The sequence below is a fragment of the Procambarus clarkii genome, chromosome 22 (assembly GCF_040958095.1).
Source record: "Procambarus clarkii isolate CNS0578487 chromosome 22, FALCON_Pclarkii_2.0, whole genome shotgun sequence".
Lineage (NCBI taxonomy): Eukaryota > Metazoa > Arthropoda > Malacostraca > Decapoda > Cambaridae > Procambarus > Procambarus clarkii.
The window spans coordinates 46,170,943-46,197,048 of NC_091171.1; the positions used below are offsets into that span (position 1 = coordinate 46,170,943).

At 43.4% G+C, this 26,106-nt stretch overlaps 1 protein-coding gene across 4 annotated transcripts in view; it reads left to right on the plus strand.

The window, feature by feature from the left end:
• Positions 1–26,106, plus strand: part of wls (Wnt ligand secretion mediator) — a 58,884-nt gene that overhangs the window by 27,024 nt on the left and 5,754 nt on the right. The window contains exons 9-11 of one of the 4 annotated variants that reach the window (XM_045743867.2): positions 1,676–1,826; positions 11,957–11,980; positions 19,458–19,493. In XM_045743867.2, coding sequence (XP_045599823.1) covers positions 1,676–1,826; positions 11,957–11,980; positions 19,458–19,493 — 211 coding nt within the window. Of the gene's footprint in view, positions 1–1,675; positions 1,827–11,956; positions 11,981–15,528; positions 19,494–26,106 lie in introns of those variants that run through there. The other 3 variants (XM_069328951.1, XM_069328949.1, XM_069328950.1) reach the window with 3 other exon arrangements.

Consider the following 26,106-nt stretch of genomic DNA (forward strand, 5'->3'; position numbering starts at 1 on the left):
AGTGAATTATCCAGTACAGTACTTCATATTTCAATTTTGGTCTGATGAATGTTACAAACAAGATTTTCAGCTATTTTCAATTCATATAATTAAATACCAACATAAAATTAGCCAGCATAGGAACTTGATTTCACTAATTATTTAAACTCGGTACTACTGTAGTGTATGTACAATGGCACCTCACTTGCCTTATTGGGACTGGAGCTCTTCCATTGTACCAAGGATTGGTCCTCTTAGGTGTTGCACCAACTTTTGCTATTTGTTGCAAAGTGATTGTTTCTTCTGACACAAAGTAATAGAACACAATCCTGAGAATATATAAGCAAAATTATATATAAACTTTCCATTTTAAATATACTGGAAAATAAAATATTGTGTTGAATGAAATGTAATGCTCTTTTCTAGTGGGCCCCAGAAAGATCAGAGCTTCTCTCGGGTATTGCTAAACCTTGGCCCAACCTTCTGTTCCTCCGAGACCTTTCCATTGATAATCAAGAGCCAGTGCCAGAATATGCTCACTTTATAAATGGAGAGGAATAGGTAATTGGATATACAGTACTACAAAACTGAGGAAATCCAACCAGAAAGAGCTGGCACGACAAAACGAGCAACTGCTCAAAAGAAATTAGGCGTTCTGAGGTACACAAAAATTATAGTTAAAATATGTAAATACACAGGGAGCCGGCGGCTGAGTGGACAGAACACTGGACGCGTGGTCCTGTGGTCCCGGGTTTGATCCCAGGTGCCGGCGAGAAACAATGGGCAGAGTTTCTTTCACCCTGATGCTCCTGTTACCTAGCAGTAAATAGGTACCTGGGAGTTAGTCAGCTGTCATGGGCTGCTTCCTGGGGTGTAGGCCTGGTCGAGGACCGGGCCGCGGGGACACTAAGCCCCGAAATCATCTCAAGATAACCCTGACTGTGATGTGCCAGACCACCACTAGATGGTATCCCAGGTTATCTGAGATTTGTCAATCGACCATCATCCCCGTCAATCTGAAGTCACTTGTGCAAAATCACATAAGCCCATGGAGAAAATGGAAACAGGGCAGGGACGAAAGCTACTGGTGCCCGCCAGAAAAGGTCATTTCATTACACGCGACGCTTGATTTTTGGAGATGCCTTTCAGTAACAACCAATGGCACCTCAGATGAGAAGGTTGACCTTTCTGAAAAATGGAAATGCCTGACTTGGCCTACCTGTTGGAGAACAGCAGAAGGTCAAGGACAAAGTACGGCAGCCTCGCATCAAATGTTAAAGTGCATCCAAATGCACCAAAAGTACTATTAGAATCCCTGAACCGAAAAAATCAGCAATGGACAAAATGTCATTGAAAACTGTCAAAGCAGCAAACATTGTTGCAGTTCCAGATTGGGGGCGAATGGCTGCTGGCTAGATCAAACCACCACATGGAGGACCTGGAAAAGGTAGGCCTTGGGGCAAGAGATAAGAGAAATTGGTGACAAGAGCTCTGACCCCCAACAGTGCGAGAAGCATGGAAAATTGCAGTCAGACTATAGAGCACAAAATGCTAGTGAGAGGGACTCTGCCTGAGCTAACCAAGATTAGGCCACATTATAGGTAGCAACTGGCGAATCAAGAAAAACCGGGAAAGGAAAGATAACACTAATGGCTTTTATTACTGTACTACATAATTTATATTTTACCTTCCCTAGGTCTCGGAGGGCCAATGGAGCTGGGATGAGAACATAAAACTGGAGTACACGAGTGCGTTTTTCACAGGAGTGTACGGCATGTGGAACATCTACACCTTCGCCCTTGTCTGCCTTTATGCCCCATCACACAAGCGATGGCCTAAGGATCAAAGTAAGAATAATGGAATAATTAGCTTCTTACCATTTTGGAATGCTATAGTATTCCAAAATGGCCTAATTTTTACCTTTTTATGCTTCTCATTTTATTTAGCTAGATCCTGAATTCTCCACTTATGCATCATGTACCTTTTCTTCTAAAAAAGGTTTTGTTTATTAATATTATACAAGTGTTTTTTATGCAGTATTTAGCCCAAGTTTGGTTATACTGTACTACATAGCTTGTTAATCCTAAAATGGAATGCTGTGCTGTTTATATTTTTTAATTTCACAGCAGTTTCATAAGACAGTTAACCACTTTTCTGTCGGAAGCCCCTTTGGCGGTGGCTCCCCACAGCCCCTGGAGCTATCGGGGCATTAGTCTATGCAGTTCAGCCTACTGGGGACCGTGAACCAGATCCTGGCCCACTCAGAGGTTTTAGGGAGCAATGGCCCTAGAAAACCCCCGTGTTTTGAGGTTTTCCTTGTCTGCCATCGACCCAGGGTTAGGCACCCAGAAAGGCAAGCATAACAAAACAAACCGCACATGGTAAGAAAATTACAACTAAAATCCGAAAAGAGAGGCAGAGCTCCCTCCAATCCCAAGGAAACAAACAAAAGTCCCACTCTGCTGTGCATCCCTTCCCCTCCCCACGCCGGCTACCTAGCACTCCATTTTGTTCGCTAATGTGGTCCGCAGCAGACGTCTTCTCTGGCCTCGATTTCCAAAGGTGGTGTTTTGCCTTCGTGGGGACCTCTGCAGTGTTGTGTGTGGTGGCCAGGTGTCCCCATCAGTACCGGGGCTGCATACTCTTAGGGGCCTCCTTCCCCTAGGCGCCCTGTTAGTAATGCCCTTGCGTGTTAGGGTTTCCTCCCCTGGTGCATTCAAGACGCCATTTCCGTAGGGGTTTTTGCTGCTTGGCATTTGCCCTGCCCTTGGGGCCAGTTGGGGTTTTGTGGCCCTTGTTTGGCCTTGGGTAGGGAGTAGTATCGTGCTGGTTAGGGCAACAAGGTGTCTTGCAGCCTGCCTACCTATGCGGCGGCCGGTTTCTGTTTCCTCCGGGAACATACGTTTGCAGGGTTTTTCTTTTGTTTTTTGCCTAGTGGGGGTCTGCCTGGTGTGGCTATAGTTCCACTTGAGATATTTTGGTGGCCCTCTGCTAGGCCCCCGTGATTATACACGTCACAGGGGTTTCAGTGTTTTGATCTGCCCCTTGTTAGCTTTGGGTCTTAAATGGTTAGCAACACATTGCTTGGGCCCTGGAAAACCCTGTCGGGGCTCGGTAGACCTGTGGCTGTATCTTGAGGTCCAGCTCGCCTCATGCGAGTTTGAAAGTTGCTATGTGCCCTTGTCTCAGGATGACAGCCACCATTTTTGCCTCGTGTCATGCTACCTGTTGGGTTACCGTCACCTTTGACCCGGAGTCTTGCGAGTTGCAGTCTCTGCATGTTCTCCAGATACCCATTTGTTAATGTTGATATGCGGGTGCAGGTGGTATCTGCGTTGCTTGCTAGGTTAGGTTGCTGCAATGCGTTAAGTTGGTTGCCCACCCGGATGCCCAGAGGCTGCCCCGTTTTAGTTAGGCATTGTTCGTCCTTCCACCCATCCCAACCCCTCCCTGTTCCCGGCTTCTTGCGACTGAGCGTTTCAGGGTTGAAGCGGGGTTTAGTTGGTATTGAGAGTCGGGCAGCTTCAGGGCTGCCACATTCGGGTTGCGGACAGAGGCATTTGAGCCTGCTCCTCCAGCTGAGGCTTCTGGATCCCACCAGCTGCCCCTTTCTTTGCTACCTTTCCCCTGGACTCTGCCTTTTCTTCATGGGTGGAGGGCATGGAGGATGGCTCTGCTCCTGGGTCTCTGTTGTGGGTTCCCAGGGCTGTGAGAAGAGCCCGCTAATAGTTCTGGGGCTGTTTGCCTGTGTGTCTTCTGAGCAGGTTTTTTTTTGTTCCTCTTGTCTGCCTTAAGTCCCACTTTTGCTGGTGTGATTTCAGCTCTTGCATCAGCCGCATCTCCTTTTGTTTTGGTGGTCATTTTCTTTTCTGCGGGTCACTTTCCCGCTTCAGTGGCGCTGCGGTTTGTCTGTTTAAATGTGCCTGGGAGTGTTTGCTCGCGCTTTGGGGTGTTTTTTTTGCCTTTGTTGGGAGTTTTAGCCTCTCGGTGCTGTTTCTCTGTTTTGTTCTTCTAGGTCGGTCTGTCCTTCTCCTGTTACTCTGGGAATGCTTAGATGTTGGGTTTTCTGTCTGTGTTTACGTCTGAGCCCTGGGTTTTTGGGCCAGGTGTCCCCAGTCGTTTGCTTTGCTTACTCCCACGCCTTTTGTCCCTCAGTTTTCGGTCTGTTTTTGGCTGTTTCACTGGGGGTTCAGTCTGGGTAAAGTGTTTTGCCCTTCCGTTCTGTGGTGCATTTCCACCAGCAATTGTGGTGGTTTGGGCTCCCCTCGGGTTTGATTCCGGGTTCCTTTGGGCTCTTCGGTTTTGTTTCAGAGGTTTTCTTCCTCTTGAGTCTTCTTTGGGGGTTCTGGAGGCCCCTTGGTTGCCTCCTGTGCACCCTGGACTTCCTCTTCTAGAGTTCCGAGGTTTTTCTGGCGTGCAGACTGCACTTCTTGGATCTTGGTACGTGTTTTGTGGTCGTGCTAGGGCTCCGGTTCTGCTTGTCGGGGTGGGCCTTTGGTGCAGCTTTCGTGTAACAAAAAAAATAAAAATAAAAAAAATGGAATGACAAGAACGGCTGGTGCCTCCTTCGGGACTGTCTTTGGCTTGTCAGCGTGGTGTCCACTCTGCTCTCACGTCGGCTCTTTTCTTTTCTTCATTTTTTCTGAATTTTGTATATATTTTTTCTCTTGGAGGGGGCACCAGTCCCTTTGTGGGTCCCTCCATTGGCGGGCCACTGGGGACGCGGCCGGCTCCGCCCACACTTGGTCCTGCATTTCTTGGGCGGTTTGGGTCGTGTCCTCCAGCCTGTGGTGATGTCCTCCAGCCTGTCCTCCAGCCTGTTGGGTGGCTCCTCCTCCTCGGTGGAGAGGGGGGGGGGTGTCAGAGCTAGAGAGGTGGGCTTCTTCCCCTTCGCTCCGCCGTGTTGTCTTGTTTCTGCCCCACACGGGACTGTACGGATCTTCAGTTCTTTCTGGATGCTTCTGTCCCCCATCTGGCTTCTTTTGGGGGTGGGTTGTTGGGTGGTGTCTCTGGCTCTTAGGGGCACGTGTTGGCTTGTCATGCTTCTCTGGGGTTCAGAGCTTGGTTCATTTTGTTGTAGGGGGGAGGGGGCTTGCTTCTTGTCTTCATTGCCTTTCCTTTGGACGGCTTCTGGCACTGATCTGCTTGTCTGCTCACCAGGGGGTGGGGGTGGGGGGGTTTCGATTTGTTGGGTTCGGGCTCTGGTGCAAGTCCTATCTGGTTTCGTCCCTGGTTCGGTCCTGGCTGGGCCTTTGGTGAGACTCGGACCTTTTCCATGTCTCTTCCTCCGGTGGCATTGCTGAGGCTGCGGGGTCCCGCCTTCGGTTGTTTCTGAGGGGGGTCACTGGCAGTTGCTCGAGCAGATGTGTGGGCGTCTGAACTTCGCTGTTCTAGTCTACCCGCTGGGTCGGGTTTGGCTTCGGCATCTGTTGTGGTTCCTTTGGGATGCCCCTTCTGCCTTCCTCACAGTTGCTGGATTCATCCTCCGGGGGCCTTGCATTGCATTGGTTGCTGAGTCACTGGCTTCCTCTTAGGGATTTTCGGGGTTCAGTGCTTTGGCACCAGCCCATGTTCTCGCTCGATGTGTTCACAGACGTGTCGTCTCTCGGCTTTAGCTTTGTGCCCAGTGCTCACCAGGTCGGCCAGAGGCGGTGGGGTCCGTCCTTCCATCGGGTTCACAGTACGGTGTGGGAGTTTGGCTGTCGTTTCGGAAGGTTAGAGTTGCTTGGGATTCGACCATGCGGCTCCATTCGGACTGTTCTCTGATGGCTCATTGCCTGAACTGTGGTGGGTTCTCTTTGATCTTTGCTTCTTGAGGGCTGGTCCCTTCGAGTGGCTCGGCTGCCGGCTTCTTGGGGTTTGGCTCTCTGTGCTGTTCTTATCTGGGAAGAGTCCAGTGTCCTGGCGGATGGCCTATTGCGGTTCATTTCCCTGTCCACAGAATGGATGGTCAATGCCGACTCCTTCAGTTGGCTCTGCCCGACATACGGACTCCCGGATGTGGACATCTTCGCGTCAGCGTGGTCTCGGCGTCTCCCGATCTATGAGGGGCCTAGCCTTGATTTCAGGCGCTGCTTGCTCGGTGTCTGTACACGAATCATTTTCCACGGCTCTGCCTTTTCAAGCAGGTCGTACCGGTCCAGTACATGGCTGGTCCAGTCTTCTCTTCCGCTCTTCGCATCTGGTCTTTTTGATGCATGTTTATCACCACTTGTATGGTGATTAGGTGCCTTCTTTGATGGTGTCTCACCTGAGAGCTTCGTCTCGGCGACAGTATGAAGTTTCCTGGCTATCATTTTGCCCTTTTTTCTCTTAGTAGGTTGTCTTCTATTTCTGATCGGGTTGTCTTGGCTTTTTCAGGACCGTCATGTGATGCCTAATACTGTTGCCTCGAATCGTGTAGCGCTGGCTGAGCCTCTTCACCTTGCGTTCAGGGTGGATGTCATTTCTGCCCTGTTCCGTATGCTTTCTCGTGCTTTGTTTCACCTCTGGTCTGCTCGTGCATCGCCTGAGCCATCCTGGTCCTTGGACAGGATACTCTTTGGTTTGTGGTGGCCCCTTCGGTTCCAGATTGTTTTTCCAGGGCTCTTTTTCTGTTGGCATGGGCCTCTGGGGTTCGGGTCAGTGAACTTCATGCTCTCCTCTGGCGCAGCAGTTTCTGCTCCTTCAGCCCAGGCGGTCGGTTTGTTCGGTGGCAGACTTCTTCTTTTCTGGCGAAGAATGAGACAGCTGCTTTGTGGAGGCGTTCCCGAGTCATTGATGCTTGGTTGGTCAGGCCGGGGGTGCATCATGTGCTATGTCCGGTTGCGGCTCTTCGCAGTTATGTGTTCTTCGGCTTCGGTGGCTGGGGATGTGCTTTGAGTTGATCCGGTTTCCCTCGTTCTTTGTTCCTGAGCTCGGGTCTCCCAGGACGTCCGCAGGGGTATTTAGTCTAGCCAGCCTGTGGTCTATTCTCGTGCCCATGATGTTAGGATGTTTGCTGCATTGGCTGCCATGTCCTGGGCTGATATTCGAGTGCGGGGATCTTGGAAGTCGAACAGGGTCCTGGCCACCTGTTATTTGGTTAACATTCCTGCCTCTGGGCATTCCTGTGTTGTTTTGGGTTGCAGGTTGTAGCCAGTTGTTTCAACTTCGTGTTGAGGAGTCTGTGGCCACCTCCTGGGTAAGTCCCTCTTTTCCTTATCTTTGGGTATGTAGCTCCAGGGAGCCGTAGGGACTCCCCACAGAAAGCCAGCGTATAATGTAGTGAAATGCCATTTTTCTGGTGAGCCCCGGAGGCTTCGTGGCAGCCTTCTCTCCCTCTGGTCCGTGTTTTTTTTTTTTGTTATTTGATGCTTAGCTTTTGAACTGGAGTGCTAGGAAGCCGGTACGGGGAGGGGAGGGCTGCACGAACTAGCAATGAAGGGTGGAGAGTGACTGTTGCTTGTTTGTGATTGGAGGGAGTTCTGCTTCTCTTTTTGGTTTTTAGTTGTAATTTTCTTACTATGTGGATTTTTGTTTTGTTATGCCTACCTTTCTGGGTGCCTAACCCAGGTCGATGGCAGATAAGGAAAACCCCCTACCATAGGTTTTTTTTTTTCCAGGGCTATTGCTCCCTGAAACATCTCTGAGGGGGCCAGATTCTGGCTCGTGGTCCCCGGTAGGCTGAACTCCATAGACCAATGCCCCGGTCTTGTACACCACACATTAGCCTGATAGCTCCAGGGAGCGTCCAGGGGCTCGCCCAGAAAATGGCATTTCATTACATTCAACACTGTTTTTTTTTTTTTTTTTTTTTTTGCGCCTCTGTGACTATAAAGAAAAGCCTCGATGCAAATGTCTACCATAAAATCCACATGGTTCACCACTTGCCAATTTCTCTACCTTTTCAATAGCTATTGTGCGTACAGTGCACCGATGACTCTTTAGAGGTTAATGCCTCTATAGCTCTTAGTCGAAACAGTTACTTTTATTATGATGTAATTGTGTAATTTCTTACTTTTGGTTTCCAATCCTCCAGAACAGTTCTACTCTGCCAGACCTGACATACACCTTGCGCATCCATACAGTTCCATTTTCCCCCACATTACTGTAATTAATCTGTCCATATTGTATCTCGTCTTTACCTGTTGCTTATTTATGATCATACATATAAATTTTAACTTTAGTGAATTTGAAAAAAGCACTTTGATTTATTCTTTTTATCAAATGTAAAGTTTGTGATTTACTTAACACATTTAGAAATTGATCTGTAGTCAAGCTCTTTACTAGTCAGGGAAGACTCATCTTAAGCACCTCTTTCCTGGGTCATCAAGCCTGACAAATTGCTAAAGTATTTGTAAATGCTTGTCTACTGTCATCAATTAGCATGTTTTATGTAAGAAAATTGTTTGTCATGACTCATATTGTACAACATTTTCTTGTCCCTAAAATACTTATTTTCCAAAGGAATCTTGCTATTCTTGTTACCATTTGTTATTAAATATATTAGCTTTCCGTATTCTTGTCTCCGTTAAAAAAAAAACACATAGAGCAAAACATTTTTTACTTCCATGATTACTTCATAAGTTCTTTTGGGAGAGGCTCCTATTGGTGGCTCCTTTGTGTTTGCTACTTGACAAGCTCCACTCATTCCACTCCTTACCAGGCCGTTCAGTCATTGTAACTCGCCAGGAATCAGAGGTCAAAACATGATCTCCTGTGAAGAGGCAAAAGGATAAGGGAATCATAGATCACCCTAACCAAGAAAAGGTCAAGAGAACGGTGGACAAACCTGAACATATAAACAGCAAAGTAACCAAAAGCCTTAAAATGAGACGGCTAAGTCCGGAGATGAACGAATTGCCCAGTCATGAAGGAGTTCTCTTGTTCAACCTGTACACCACCAGGAAAATGTGTACCAACTTGTCAATCCCCTAGCCATAAACCTATAATTTTTTGTCTGGTGCTTATGTCTGTGACGTTCACTGTTACAATCCTCATTCCTTCCGTCCCTTCCGTCCGTCCCTTCCTTTCCTTCCGTCCCTTCCTTCCGTCCCTTCCTTCCTTCCCTTCCTTCCGTCCCTTCCTTCCGTCCCTTCCTTCCTTCCCTTCCTTCCGTCCGTCCCTTCCTTTCCTTCCGTCCCTTCCTTCCGTCCCTTCCTTCCTTCCCTTCCTTCCTTCCCTTCCTTCCTTCCCTTCCTTCCCTTCCTTCCTTCCCTTCCTTCCTTCCCTTCCGTCCGTCCCTTCCTTCCCTTCCGTCGGTCCCTCCCTCCCTCCCTCCCTCCCTCCCTCCCTCCCTCCCTTCCCTTCCGTCCCTTCCTTCCTTCCCTTCCTTCCTTCCTTCCTTCCCTTCCGTCCGTCCCTTCCTTCCCTTCCGTCGGTCCCTCCCTCCCTTCCTCCCTCCCTCCCTTCCCTTCCGTCCCTCCCTCCCTTCCCTTCCGTCCGTCCCTCCCTCCCTCCCTCCCCTTCCGTCCCTTCCGTCCCTCCCTTCCCTTCCGTCCCTTCCTTCCCTTCCGTCCCTTCCTTCCCTTCCATCTGTCCCACCCTCCCTCCGTTTTCTGTTGTCCATTTGATGTGAGATTATTTCTAGACTGTTTTGTTAACCCCTTGCTTCAGATTGTTAGGTTGGGTGGGGCTTCATGCTCAACTCCAGAAGCAGGGTTTTTCTCTTTTAGTACTTTCTGGATTAGAATAAGATGGCTTGATTTTGGAGGGGTCCTTTGATGATTTATGCTTGGTTGATTCAGCCAGGGCTACGTCATTTATTATGTCCAGTTGTGGCCATTTGCCATTATCCCTGAACTGCTAATTGCGTGCATGGAAATGCTTTGTGGATGTGGTGTCCTTGGTTCCTTGTTCAAGGGCCTGGTTGTCTCGGACTGTCCACAGTGTTATCAAATTTAACCAACCTGCAAACTACCCTTGGGCCATTTGTTGTAAATTTGCAGCTCTTAGGATTTTTCTTTGAATGTCTTGGTGAGATATATGGGCTTGGGAGTTTTGGTGAAGCAACAGTATGATGCTTCACCTATGCTGAGTGACTGTTCTTTGTTTTTGCTGGGCTTGTGTGACTTGGAGTTGGTTAACTCATAGCTAGCTTTCTGTGGCTCTCCTCTTTCCCTGTAATGAAGTGCTTGGGAACCTCCCCTCCCTGTTCTGGGGCTATAGTTTTTCCTCCTTCCTGGCTAAATGCTTGGTGTTCATGGATAGGGGATCAAGAAGGAAAATAATTTGCATACCTCTGGTGGTGTGCAGGTGGACCTAACAAGAGAACTACTTTATGACTACTTGAATGAATCTTGGTATTTTGCTGTCTTGTTTTCTATGCTTTGTTTACTTTGCTGCGCTTGTCGGATCACGACGTAAATTTACGGACCGTGTTATAGTGGGTATTTACTACTCGATCGACTTGGGGTTTGTATGAATATGTTTGCCATTAAATTTTCGTTTTTTCTAATAGGCACAGTGCCTATTTGAGAAAACGGCAATGTATTGTAACTTAGAGGAGAGACTATTGAGTTGGTGACACAACGAGGGTAATCGCCCACTCCACACACTCTTGTGTTGGCCGCGATCATGATTCTACATTTATATGCATATGTCTGTGTAGAGAATTTTATTCCGAACACTATACAAACAAAAAAAACGGTGTGAAACAAGTATAAACTTGAAAAAACATGAGCAAAGTAAAAACTTTTTACGCTCACGGGTACAAACACGCGTAAGATTTTATTCGCCGCAAATTTATTTGACGCTCTGTTGGCCAATTCTACCCATGTTCTTATAGAACTTTCTATTGTTATATATAAAACTTTCTATTGCGAACACAATGCTATAAAAATGAAATACGTAGCTCGAGAAATAATGTCAGGACAGTGAAATAAGTATAAACTTTCAAAGCGCTGCATCACAACAGTGTCGTCGCTGCTGAAATCACGGCTAACGATTCGCCCAGTTCCCACACTCGTGCGGAACATAATTAGACATTGATAGGCATATGTCTGGGTGGAGAATTTTATTGCGAGTTCAGTGATATCAAAATAAGCGCTGTAGGATGACTGTGAGGCTGGCAACAAACGAAAGAGTATGAACATTTACTTCCTGTTTGGGTGTCATGGCGAGTCATCTTCGTGTTTATTTACTTCGTGGTGGGATAGCAAATGCTTTGGTAACATTTTATGCATATGATATTGTAGAAAATTTTATTGCCAACGCATTGATACCAAAATGAAAAACGTAGCTCAAGAATTGATGTTAGGAGCTTGAAAAGATTATACACTTTTTTGTGTTTACGCTTGAGCGCGCAGAACGCCGCGCGCACAAGGCCCTTTTTTTTTCACGAGTGCCGCGCGCACTAAAGTGTTAAACACTTTTTCTGTGGGAACGCCCCAGAGGCTCCTTGGCGCTATTGAAGTAATATTAGTATGGGGGCTTCAGTCATATGGAGTTGTCATGCCTACTGGGGACCACTAGCCAGAACATAGTCCCCCTCAGAGAGGGAAGGGAACAATGGCCTATGAAACACACATGTATGAAAGTATTCATGTCCTCCATCAACTGGGGATTGAGCACTCAGAAAGGTAGGCACTTCAAAACAGACCCCACCTGGCTGAAATTTGAAGCGCCTACCTTTCTGGGTGCTCAACCCTGGTCGATGGCAGACTTTAATACTTTCATACATGAGTTTCATAGGCTGTTGCTCCCTTCACCTCTCTGAGGGGACCATGTTCTGGCTCGTGGTCCCCGGTAGGCATGACAACTCCATATAACTAAAGCCCTGTACTAATATTAGTTAATATCAGTCCAATGGCTCCAGAAAGCCTCCAGGGCTCTACCCAGAAAAATGGCATTTCATTACATTCAACACTGGCTTTTTTTTTTTTTTTTTATATAATTGTAATGTGGTTGTATTAAGCCTCATGTATAGTTGGTTAATAACTATTGTGTAATGATGAAGCTAATTATGATAATTACTGTTTTTCAAAATAACTAATAATATAATTAATTTTTCCTTCAGACTGGGCAGTATCAGACAACTGTGGTATGTTTCTAGCCAGTCGTTTATTTGTGTGTGTGTGTGTCATAATATTAACACAGTCATCTTTATTAAATCTATTTGTTTTCTAATTAGAATTTATAGTACATCCAATGGTTGCCACATAGGGCAGATCCTCCCAATAAAGATGGTTTCTAGTGCCACATAGCTTTCGTCAACTTTCAGTAGTACTGGTATTCTTAGGCTTTTGCATTTTTTTTTTTTTTTTTGGTACAATTTTTGTCATTACTCTCCGCCTTGTAATATCTTTTATCATTTGTATTATCTTTAAAGTAGTAATATTTCATAATGTTGATTGTTTATGCTTTTTCAATTACATGCAAACATTCTTTAAAAGTCCATTGTGCTTGTATTTTTAAATGTTGTTAGCAGTACCATTTATAATTTGATTAATGTGTAAATTGTGTACATCACAATGACTTTAGAATCTGATTCTTGCGAGAACGGGTGTGCACCACATTCATGGCCAGCTTCTTTGGTTTTGTATATGTCACTGAACCAAAGACCATAAAAAATTTGCTCATTTCCAGCTTATTGACCAAGAAAAAATAGGACTGGTAGGTGGAAAATGTTGCTAATCATTTTACTCATTTCCTCTTTATAAATACTGTAAACGTTACCATTCTATAATACCAATTCGTAAAATAATGGACTTGGTGGTTTTTGTTTACTAAAAATTACCAATACAGTATTTGGACATCAGGGATGTGGTTCTCATTAACACAGTACTGTACGTTATGGGATCGGAGATGCACCAACTGTGAATACTGTATGTGATTTAAAGTGCAAGTTGATTGCTTGTATACTAGTTATGCAAAATTTTAATGTACAGTGCATTTTTGCATCATAGAAACTCCCAAATGTGCAGCAGGTGTTTGTGCTTTCACACTTTTATTTTATTTTTCCCTTGCCCTGGTGGGTTCATAGGGTAAGGATGACATTTCATGAACAAATACCATAAACAAACATGATTGGTGGAGACAAGAATGAGGGTACCATACATCTAGCATTTTTCCTTTGCAATTTTTATAGTATTTACGGGCAGCCACTTAATTTTTGAACAGTTCAAGATCAGCCTATTGTTGGTGAAAACTAGCCCATCTTTGGATTTGCTGCAGAAACAAATCTTGTAGAAACACCAGAATCAAACATTGAAGACTAGAAAATTATTCATTATAAGCAGTAAATAGTTTGTGGTGGTAGCTGCTGTTTAATCCATGGGTAGAGTTAATAATAATATTTCATTGTGTTGGAGGACAGGTAGCCAGGTTATACAGTGGCACCTCGATTAACGAATTTAATCCATTCCGGCACAGAGCTCATCGTGTGGAAAACTCGTCTTGAAAACAACAAAACTGTCGTCGGAGGTGTCCGAAAACCAGGGGGAAAGCTTGTTAATCGAACGAAAGCTTGTCAGTCGAGACAAATTTTCTGCGAGTGGCTTGCTCGTTACTCGAAATGCTCGTAACTGGAGCCGTTCGTCGCTCGAGGTTCCACTGTACATACACACACATACAGTATATGTTAAGCTGATATTGTGGCAGCATCCAGGGTTGAACTACTGACCCTCCCCAGGATGCAACCCCACAACAAGCTGACTAACTGCTGGGTACCTATTTACTGCTAGGTGAACAGGGAGCATTAGGTGAAAGGAAAGGGTCACAACCATTTCTGTCCGGCCCGGGATCGAACCTGGAATTCTCGATTGTGAGTCGAGGACAAACCCGACTGTACTACCGGGCCCATCAAGGTGGTTGGAACTTGATGGGCTCCCCATAGATGTTTATGGCAAACTTTCTTTGCCAGTCTTTGTTGTTGTTTCATAGTCTGTTCTAGTATTAACAAAAGGTATGTACATATTATACAGTTTTGTTGTATCCCGAGGAATAAAATAATTACTTGATTCCATATCATCTAGAAATAACTGTTATTTCTTGATTGCCTATGTTTTCTTCTGCTCTTTTCTCCATCTTTATCGTCCTCCTTGGCTTGACTATTATTTGGCAGTAGTCTATTATTGCTTTTATAATTCTATTCTTTTTTATATAATTAATATTCCATGATAATTTTTAAGTTTTGAGAAGTAGGGGGGCTTGTCACTCATTATCTGCTTGTGTGTCACACAAGTGTTTAACACCAATTACTCTGTTGGTCCTTGGGACTGTATCCTCCTCCTAGCATATGCAGGTAATTCCTCGTCATTTTTACTTGTGAACGTATTTGACTCTCTTTAAGTATTAAGTCTGCATTGTGATCTGCTGGAAAATCAACCAGAGGGATGTAAAATTTGTTGTGAATAATTGTCAAGGTTGTTGTTCTTACTTAGTCCTGTGATAACGTCCACTTGGTTGGCTTTATTATACTAACTTATTGAAGTTTGTAATTTACTAGAGACATCTGGAAAGTATATTTTATGATGGTGCTTAAGGTTCTGAATTGTCTTAATCCATGGGTTGTATCAAGAGGTGTATTAGGGAAACAAGAATGTAGCCAAGCTGATGCCATTATTAACTTGTCCTCTGGTTCATTTGTCATTCTGTTGACAAGAAATGGCCCAACTTTGCTAAATGATAAGTTCTATGCCAGTATGATCTGGAATTTACTCCTCTGTGCCAGCTGACAACCTCTAATAGCTTATCTTCATAGATTTAATTCAGCAACAATTTTAAAAGCTCCCAAGTTGGCCATATTGTATTGTAGTGTGGGTTGGTGGTGTTGTCGTTGATCCTTCTCTATGGACAACCTAACCCGCAACTCGGTAGAGTGCTTATACTTTACCAGAAGATCACACTGGGCACTTCTGGCTCTTGGAGATGGGCTCAACATCACATGTTTAGGGGATGCGGCTCCAACACTTAGCCTCGTTGTCACGTGCACACACCCACTCGAGCTGCTGTGACTCCCCACTCTCTCCTTATGTGATATGATCTCAATCCCCTTTAACTTATTAGATTTCTGTTCTACCCTGTCCACAGCTGTCGTTCTTGGTTCTTTCTCTCTCTCTCCATCTTTTCTACTTCCTGGGAAGCCTCACTAGGACAAGGGCAAACACCAGCAAATTTGAATACATTTACTGGACAAAGCACATACTTCTGATTCACCACCTGATACTATCAACCTTCTCAAGTAGATCAAGTCTTATAATACAATGTTGCACTATCAGCGAGAGAATATATCTATAAACATGTACAAGGAAAATCAGTGTATGAATGCAATAACATATATATATATATATATATATATATATATATATATATATATATATATATATCAGTATAAATGTTCCTTGATACACAACAATGATCAATCGATCACTCTATCAGTCCTAGAACACATACATCTGTAGGTAATCCAGCCTACGACTGTAACTCTATACTTCAGTATAAACACTCCTCGGCACAAGAATGCAAACAATCACTTGCCTTTCACTGCGTCTTGCACGCTAATGACAACCAAACACTATCACCACCCTACAAGTAATCATTTAGAACTTCCCTCCCACATCTGGAAGTTAACTACCCTGATCTCTTCAGATTTTTCCGGGTTAAACTACTAGGATCCTCTGCAGCTCCTCCAGGATGCTACCATGAAGTTTCCTTGAACAACTATGGTGCTTCACCCACCACCTCTACAGAAGCACGTGACACTCCTCACAGCTCGAGGTCCTCTCCTCCACTACCTTGGAGTCTCATCAACTACTCCCTCTGTGCCGTCTTCGAAGTTCTCGGCAAATTCTTCCCCACAGACAAACCTGCAACCCATTGACACTCCAATAAAAATGTTTCCCCTTAAACACATTAACAAAAATAACCACACAATATGTTTGCCTCCAACATCTATCAGCTCTCTACATACTGTGAGAGTGGACTTCCCATTTTTGGGCTGGTCCATGCTCCGCCTTGCCCGGCGGTCCTCACTCACTCTGGGAGGGTCCTCCGCCATCAGGAGCTGGGCTCCCTCAGTCACCTGCCAGCGCTTGGAGGAGACGGATGTCGCTCCGTCCTCCAGGATGTTCTTCCCTCTCCACTCTTATTTTAGGCCTTCTGCCTTATCAAAATATGTCTACTTATCAATAAACATTGCTACTGTCGCTGGGCACACGACCATTTACAAGTAATCACTATAGACTGGCTTAAATCGTGCTTACCACAGATTGTCTAGTTGAGGGCGCTCCTTCCTCTGAAGGAGTCTGGTCAGGGCACTCCCACGGCCCACGATAATGTCTCTGGGCGGCTTAATAAACACTCCTCGCCGTCCAGGACTTGAGACCACAACGTTCCCAGCTCGATTCCACAGCTGGAACGTCTGCATACTTCTCTTCTCTTGGAGATATATCGCTAGGGGTTCCTTTCTGATGGGAGCTCAAACGGAGCACGGCTTCCCCCTGCAATATTTGGCACTCAAGTCAGGTCAAAGCCCTTCAGAAGCGAGCCTCACGCCTCCAGCAAATTATCCACATCTCCTAACCAGTCATTTATCTATTTTCTTATTTACTGCCCATAATCTCAAATTGTTCATCATATCCAACCAACTATTTTACATCTGTGTTATCACCTCTATATTTTCTAGACCTTCTAGTCAGGTCAGGCTTGATAGAATAATTCTCAAAGGGGAGACTCGTTTTTCGGCTACCTGGGATCTACCTGGGATCATTTCCATCTACATGGAAAACACTGCTCAATTTTCTCACATGACATTTTCTAGCTTTCTCCATGAGCAACCAACCTTCCTCTTGTTTGTTTGTTTGTTTGTTCACACTTGTGCCTATACCAACCAGCCCTCTACTGCACCAACACTCTTCACTGTAGCATGACTTGCTGCTTTTCTATTGTGCATTGCTTTATCACCTTTACTTTGAGGAAAATAATCAGACTGTAGATTTGTCGGGTGTAACATAATTTTGTGAAATATCACATCTCTTTCAGCAAGGGCACAGATCAATGATCCCACTAGCAACTGTTCACCAAAATAAGGTGGATTTTGAGAAAACTTAAGATTTATCACCAAGTGGCCAGCAACCACTTTGACCTAGTAGTGTTTGAATATGTAATACGCTGATTTAGGAGTTAAAGCCACAAAAAAAGTGTTGAGAAAAGCATAATACTGCAACAGAGGAGAGCCTGCTTATTGGAAGTCACATGCTGGTTGATATTTTAGGTAGGATGTATTCTATCTGTATGGGGAGCAGATAGTGGTACTAATCCAATAACATGGCTTGGCAGACTCTCTAATGGTATTTCTCTCAGTCCTCCCATTATGTTATTACTCGGTTAACACTTTAGGAGCAGAAACTTGTTTTGAAAACCATCAATTCTTTTTGTGCTGCTGGTAGAGCTGCACCTTAGTCTTGGCCTTGATCTCAAATCCTCTCTTTCTAAAGTTATTTAAACATTCTTTCATATTAATTCCTTCCCATTCATTATTAGAGCCTACCTGGTCTCTTGGTTAGGTATGGAACTAGTGTCTAGACAGGTTTTAGGTTGCTTTGTTCGAGGATTGTTCAAGGTTACCTTGCTTTAAAGAAAATCCCTGCTTGCTCGGGCAACTGGCAATTGGATTTGTCAACTTCATACTCTCCAACAGACTCGTGGTTTAATGTTTTAGTTAGAAAGATGCTTTCATGCATCTCCATCCTAACCCTAGCTCTTTGATTAAAAATTATTTTTTTCCTTCTGTCCTTAAAGATGGGTCCTATTTAATTTGGGCTTGGTTTAGCTACATTATGTTCATATGTGACTGCCTTATGTTGGTATCTCCAGTCTTCTTGAAGACTTGAGCTGCATATCTTCCAATAATCATTGCCCAAATGGTGCATTGTATCATTTGTGTACAGTGCTTGAAGCCTTTGTCTTGGCTTCAGTTTTGTAAAGTTGAGTCATGTGCAAATGTATCTCTATGTGCATGACTTTCAGAAGTTAGGCTTTCAAGGCTTTTTCCTATTTGGACATCCACTTTTGGGGTTGTTTGTTCTAACTGTACCTTTTTAGTGAGAGTTAACTCCCCAGCATTTCCCACCTCTGCTGTCAGTGTTTTTCAGTTGGGCAGCTCTTCTCCAGGTAACCTGCTCCTCCTGGCAGGGTCATGGTGTTGTGTTGTGACTCTTTGGAGTTTTCTTCAACGTTCTGCCATGTTGTTCCTGGAACCCCAGTCACTTGAGCAGCAAGTCTTTCCCCAGCATTTCCTGACCAACCCTCCCATTTTCTGTAGTTTCTCACTTCGTATCACACTTGCCTTAGGGAGTATCAAATCTAAGTGGCTAAAAAATTAGATTTTGAATGAAGATGAAAAGTGTCCCTTTGAACAAGAACCCAGAATTCTTGATCATGTTTTGCAGTTTTTTTCATTGTGTTAAGTCAGAATGATAGTCTGCAGCAAAGGACCGAGTACTGCTGTAGGTGCTCTGCTCTGTCCAAGCAGTTGGGAGGAATGGCAAGCTCCCAACATGAATGCACAAGGGGCAATTTATATTTTTATTCAAATGTATTCAAGGCTGTTGACATATAGGGTAAATGTGAAGATTGTATATCTGGACCTTGGCAAGATTTTCAACACAGTTCTGCATGAGAGGCTACTTAGGAAAATCAGTATGCATGGTTTATGAAAGAAATATGTTAAAATTGGATGGTTTTGATAGGTTTCAAGAATAAATTGAATAGTTACATGGGTAGGAGAATTAGATTTAAAAAGGACCTTCCAGCAGGCAGGCCTATTTTGCAGTTTTTATGTTCCTATACTTGGCAGTCCTAATGCAAAATTGTGCTTAAGAAGAATTGAGTATTATAATTTGTATTCACGCTGGACTGGATTGAGCTCCTCTCCAATACCTCACTAGCATCATCTGACAAACGTTGTAAAGCTCCCTGTTGTGCCAGTGCAAGATGTTCTCCTGCCCTGACTGTCATGATCCACTCCGTAAGAACCAGGATGGGTCTTGTTTTACTGAGCATCTGTGTCCTGCTCAGACAGAAGCTTTTTATATTCACTCAGACTGATTTGTGTTTATAAATTATTTGACTTATATTATATTAAATGTTTAATGCTATTATATGTGCACTGTTCTTTTGGTTTAAAGATATTATGGGGAAGGGCCCATTTGCCTTCATTTAATTAGGACTTTCTAGCTTGTCTAATTGACACTTTTTCTTTCTTGACTAATTGATGACTTGATTTATTGCACTGGCAATTTGTAAAATATATACATTGAGGATATAGCATGGAGCACTGTAAATAATATGGAGAGTTTTTAATATATACAATTTCTCTGGCGCCCTTTCTGCCTCATGAGTAATGATTTGTGGGGAGGTACAATAACTGGCATGCAGCTGCATGTTAGCTTACATTGTGCTCACAGATATTAGTCATGGAGATTTGCTTGGTCTAGATACCTGCTTTATCATAGTTTACATTTAATTGCTTGTACAGTTGATTATCCCACTAACCTCTGCACTCCTGGCACCTATAGGTCTAGCATCAATACACGGAGCACTCTTGGCACGAGGTAAGATGCAATTACCAATGTAGTTTTTATAATTTACAGATTAGTATATATTAGGATATACAGAATAATTGTTACTTGATTAGCAGTCATCATGATTGATAAACTCCCATTTTCTTTCCCTGTTAAATTAAATATAAATTGAAGGTAATAAAATGTCTGAGGACAAGTGGGAAATTGTTTCTAATTGTAGCATCAAATATTTGGACAGCAGGAGCGTGTTAGCCTAGTTGTGAATAAATTGTATAATAGTTTTCAATAAATTATTTGATACTTTAATATTTGTATTTTGATTTCTTGTTAGGCTGGTTGTGTATAAAAAAATGTCTGTGAGAGTTTCATAAATAAATTCCTTTACCCTTCAGACTCTGATCTTGTTTGGTTTAATAGGATTGAAGGGGTTGGCAAAAAACTACAGTATAGAAAGAGAAGAATTGTGCTAGCCAGATTTAGAGGAGCATTTTGTGCTGACATCTATCATCGACTAGAACTAATGGGTACAATTTAACATCATTTATCAGGTTGAATGTTTGTGCAAAAATTCATACTATATATATGCTTGTTTATGGGTGTGTATGCATATGTCTATGTATATGTATACTGTATGTAACAAACTGGCTGACATACCAGATACAGTTTATGTGGTATCTTAAGATCAAGGGTGCAGTTGTCTGAAAAATATAGAGTAGAGTTCTGTGAAGGAGTCCAGGAACCCTGGGAAGCACTTCTAGACTGGGCACCATGAGAGGTGGAGCCTTTGATGCTGCCACCGAAGCCCTTCAGCTGTTGGTGCCATCAATCCAACCTTGGGTCGAGCTCGGTGAAGTAGCAGCCATACAATGCGTTAAGCAAGGAGAGCTGCGTGAATGTAAACACTAACAGGAGTTGGGAGGAAAGCGTGTTCCATTTAGAAACAGTTGGCAGATGGATGTACGAGTGTATGTTCAATGTTGACGAGGGGGATGGTGCCAGCGGGCCCGAATCTACAGAGGAGGAGGAGACGCAGTAAACCAAACTGGCTGTTCACCAGGTGAGGCAGAGGAAGCTGGTTGTAATGGTGTAACTAGTGTTTAAAGACTAGATGCTTGTAAGTTTCCTCAGCATGGAAAAAGCATCCACCTCACCTGCTGCAGACAGGCTGCAAAAGGTTACACAGGAGTGTCCAGCCCCACAAGACAACCATGCAAAATACAAAGTCAACTGCCTACACCCATAGGTGAAAGGACCACAGAACCTAGCAGGCAAACCACAGAGTATGAAATAAAATTGGGAAGCCACAACTACCCAGCTATGTTGGTCAACATGTTGGTCAATAAATTGGTAAGGGAAGGTGGAAGCAGCCATGGATTATGAAACTCATGCGTGCTCTTTGCTAAAGTGTAAGGTACCTAACACCCACTATAGTAGGGCCAACATGATAGGCAGATCTTTAATGTGCACAAGCTTACAGTCCTCATGTCTCGATGCTGTTGTATTCGTAAGTTGAGAAAAGAGTCCACCCCATCAACTGACCACACAAGGGATTATGAATCTCCTGGATTGTCCAGAAGCAAAGTGATTCTAGAGGGGGGGGGGGTCAACTCATACAACCCCTTAAAGTAGGTAGACCTGGAAATAGATAGACCTAGAGTAAGCATATGGAAATGGAAGTTGACCTCAGGGAAAGGAATGCTAACCACAGTTGGTACAAAATGGAAAGCTGGAGTGTACACAGTTGTGAAGCATAAATAAAAAGAGAGCAATAGAGTCTGATAGAACACAATGTTCCAGGGAAAACCAACACCACATAGCTGAAGGTGAGATGCCAATAATGGGCCCAGCAGAGGCTACATGTGTTGGAGGGCCATGTAGCAAGTATATTAATAATATACTTGCTTCATATTCTCATTAGCTTCAGTGCAGATAATTAGATGTGCCTGTTAATCCCACTGAACTTACCCCCTAAGGGGTTCACTTTTCCAGGAAGTTCTACATCTATCCTAGGTCCACTAATTACAATTAATATCTCTTCCAAAAGGTACAGGATCAATAATGCTAGCCAGTAGGTAACCTGCTATATGTTGGTCAATTTGCCAAAGTGAGGAGAAGCATGTAATATAAACCCCAATAATGGAAGTGTTGCCAGTCAAACTCATATAGTGGTTCAGTACAGATGCTTGAGAGATACCGCCGATCTTCAACACCCATTGACTGTCACAACTCTAGAGTCCGGTTCCTACCCTCACACAACCCGTTCTCGCAAATTCGTAAAGTCAATATTGACTTATTAACTACGTGCATAGGTGATATACTAAACATAATAGATACCCTTAAAAAGCTTCATAGAAAACACCGACCTTACCTAACTTTGTTAGTATGTTAAGATAAGCATCTTATTGCTTTGTAATTACAATTATTACTTAACCTATACCTATATTAGGTTAAGTAACAATTGTAATTACAAAGCTATAAGATACTTATCTTAAGATACTAACAAGGTTAGGTAAGGTCGGTGTTTTCTATGAAGCTTTTTAAGGGTATCTATTATGTTTAGAATGTCACCTATGCACTTATTAAATAAGTCAATATTGACTTTACGAATTTGCGAGAACGGGTTGCCTCACAAGATGCTTTAGCCTTGCTACAGAGCAGCCAGCCATGTTCTGGCTGCATCGAGCCCCCATGCTCTCATCCCTCTCATTCTAGCCTGCTCGAGGAGGCCTTGTCTTGATCACAACATGTCATTACATCTCCAACAAGCTGACTGCTGTAACCAAGACTATAGTTTTTTATATTTATTTAATAAATTCTTAGTCTTATCACCCAAACATGCATACGCAAACGTACGTTACAGGCTATACCAGGCAGAATAATGAGGAGGCTGGGCAGCTGAGCCCTCAGGAAACCTTTCAGCCATCTACTGTCCTTAGTCAGGGTATTTAACTCTTGGCAATGACCGTTTGCATAATTTACCAAGGGGTGCCTAATTTCTTTCAAGCAGTCACTGTTTTATTGTAGCTATGCTTTCTGGTAGGATTTTCTCAGTTTTATGTTGATCTTTGATTCCCCTGCTTCCCTGCTCCACTTGCCTCGTAAATATTCTGATCCTGACCCCTGGTAAGTGACGGATGGTCTTTGGAGGTTTGGTGTGTGTTGGCTAAGGCCTGGTGATACTAGAGCTAAGCTTCGGAGATACTGGGAGCCCATCAGAAAAGGGCATTTAATTATATTCAATGCTTGAGTTTTTATCATTAGGTTCTTAACATATTGATGATTTACACAGGTTTTGTACACCTGCCAAAGGTTTTTATGTATTGTGTATGCAATACAAGATTGCATGTAAAGTGTTTTATGTAGATGTGTGTTTAAGTCAAACATTAAGTTTCTAGGCAAGTTATATTTATAATTTCGGATGTAGATTGCACAGGTTAACCAGGCAGTGGTCTGTTTTGATTCTTCTACCTTTCTGGGTCCATCCCCAGTTGATGGCAGTTATGATATACTGTACCTTACTTTAAATGTAAAGTGCTCATAGGCCATTGCTCCCTGCACCTCTCTGAGGGGGCCAGATTCTGGCTCGTGGTCAGGTAGGCATAAGGACTCCAGATTGATGACCCCAAACTAATATGTATACTGTAGCACATATCAGTTAGGATAGCTTCAGGGAGCCGACAGGGCTCGCCCAGAAAATGGCGTTTCATTACATTCAACACTGGTTTTTTTATGTGAATGTTCAAGTAGGTGTGTAGTGTTGCATACAAGTAGAATTGTAAAGGGAAATACTAGATGGGATAAGAAGTGGCAAGAGCAGTTAATGAAGAACATTTGAATTTTGTGAATGTAGTCGTGAAAAGACGCTTCATAAGGAAAATGAGTTAAATGTGTAATATAAAACACCTGGAGTTACATGCACATGCAGAGTTGAAGGACTCTTGTTGAATTTCTGTGGATGATGCACATGCTGAGAATGTAAGGAATATATATGGCATTTGGAGAAACATCTTTCCATAACATGATAATGTTTTGGAAAGAAGTTGAATGTGAATGATTGATCTACAAAATTGAGGAGAGAGTGTTAAGATAGTTTGGATGTGTTAAACTATGGATGGCAATCAATAAAGTGGCAAGCTTGCCTAAGGAAGATATGGAATCATCCAGAGGTACGTTCAGTCTTAAAACAAAGACAGTGCCGTTGGAAATTTATACCTTTCAGAGCACCGTGGAAAAGTGGATTCTATGAACGAATGGTATTATCACTTTCGCGCTCCCTGGGATGGTAAAAAAACGGTATGTGCGCGGAGCGTTTTTGCTGAGTAAGCGTAAAAACAAAAATGTGTATACTCTTTTTACTCACCTTAGTTCTTGAGCTACGTATTTCATTTTGGTACCAATGTGTTCGCAATAAAATTCTCTAGAAGAACATCAGTAAAAAAAGTCACGAAACGTATAGGGATACCAGCACCAAATAAATAACTACGAAGATGACTCGCCGTGAGCGCCCAACAGCAACAAAATGTTTTTACTCTTGGGATTGTTATCACCTCCATCCACACTTGTCCTACAGCGTTAATTTTGGTATCAATGGACTCGCAATGAAATTCCCAACACGGTGATATGAATATAAGCGTAGAATAATGATTGCGGCCCGCCCGCAAGAGTGTGGGAAGTGGTGAAATTGTTACCCGGTATCGGTGACGGGACGACGCATGGCGCTTTGAAAGTTTATACTTATTTCACTCTCATGACATTAATTTTCTATGTACGTCATTCATTTTTGTGTCAATGTGTTCGCAATAGAATGTTCTATGAGCTTGTAGGTAAAAAAGATCAACAAAGCGTAAGATAGAATAGCGCCAAATATAAAACAACCCTGGAACATATCAGTGAGCGTCAAACACACACAAAATGTTTTTACTTTTGTTATGTTTGTCAAGTTTATACTTGTTGCACACAGTTATTTTTGGTTGTACATTGATCGGAATAAAATTCCCTAAACAGTCATATGCATATAATACATGATATGGGGGAAGCATTACCAGTATAAACGGCTAAAGTCACCCACCTGCAACCCGTTTGGGACATAATACCATTTGATCGAAGTGGTCCACACCTTTCATGAACTTATTGTACCATGCAGCCTAGTGGTGAGAAAGAGAGCCTCATGGCGCACAGTTTGAAACAAACCCAAAGTAAATCGGATAAAAATTGAATTTTATACAAATATTTTAAAAGAGGACATAACTTTATGTCCACTATGCGGGAGCGGTTAGCGAAACAGGACTCCTCGGTGAGTCCGGTTAGCGCGAAAGTGTTATAGTGTAACGTGTGTTGGCTCAAATTGACTCGTGCGAATCTCATTCATCGGACATGGGACTTTCTGATCAAGAACAATGATTCTTCTGCAGAAAAGGGGAAAATTCCAGCCAAACAGGGTTGTGCTTATTTGAGCAGTATCAAACTATGATGTGGGGGGAAGAGGTCATGTTGACCATATATGTACATTGATTACACACAGAAATCACAATTGCGTGATGCATCAAATGAACAAATCCACAAGGGGCGTGGTCGATAGCTTAGTCGATTAAGGCAGCATCTGGGATGCTCTCGGACGCAGGTTCGAATCCTTGTCACGGCCCTTGTGGATTTGTTCATGTACATTGATGCAGGGTATATAAGAGATAGATAGGTGTATATGGCATTTATGGATATGAAAAAAAACATATTTCAGAGTTAGAGAAGGATTTTAGAGAGTGAGGTTCATACAGGGAATTATAGGAGTCTACTAAATGTCATGGAAAAGCTCTTATTTTGGAAGTAATACATGTGTAAGAGTTAATGGGGGGTATTGAATTCATTATAGTAAATGGTTTATAGTACAGTACTGGTTTATTATAGTAAATGGATGAAGTCATGAAGAAGGTCAAGGTTTAAAGTTACCTTACAGTACAGGCCTAATTTGAGTACTTGGAGTACTGTATGTAAAAAATGAAATATGCAGATAGTTCTCATAGCAGAATGAGAGTAGTTTATAGTATATAAGGGTTGAAAATTCCATCAAGTGTCCCACAAGATTAACTTCTGGGACACTTAACACTTTGGCGTACCCCGCGCGCCACCCCTCAACTGTGCGATTTGGGTCCCAGGGTGTCACGGGAGCGCGCGTAAATTCTGAAAAGTGTATACTCTCTTCAACTTTGTCACCTTAATTCTCGTCCTACGAGATTAAATTTGGTATCATTGTGTTCGCAATAGAATTCTCTACAGCACTAAATGCATATAAACTTCAAAAGTCCGGCTAATTACCCGCAGCAAACAGAGAAAGTGCGAACGAGTTACCCAGGAGTGCGCAAATGCGATAAAATGTTTTCACTATTTTCACTCTGGTCACCTCAATTTTCGTCCTAGGTCTTTCATTTTGGTCTCAATGGGTTCGCAATAGAATTCTCTAGAGGAACATTAGCATATAAAATAAAGAACCTGGTCACGCTCCAACCGCCGACGAGTTGAAGACGGGCCACGCGTTAGCCGCGAGTGAGCGCTCAGATGCCTTCAGCTACACTCCCAATTCCCGCCCTTTTCAAGCCTTTCTTTCACAATTTTCTTCCTGGAAGGGCCTTGTTCATGATCACTATCCATC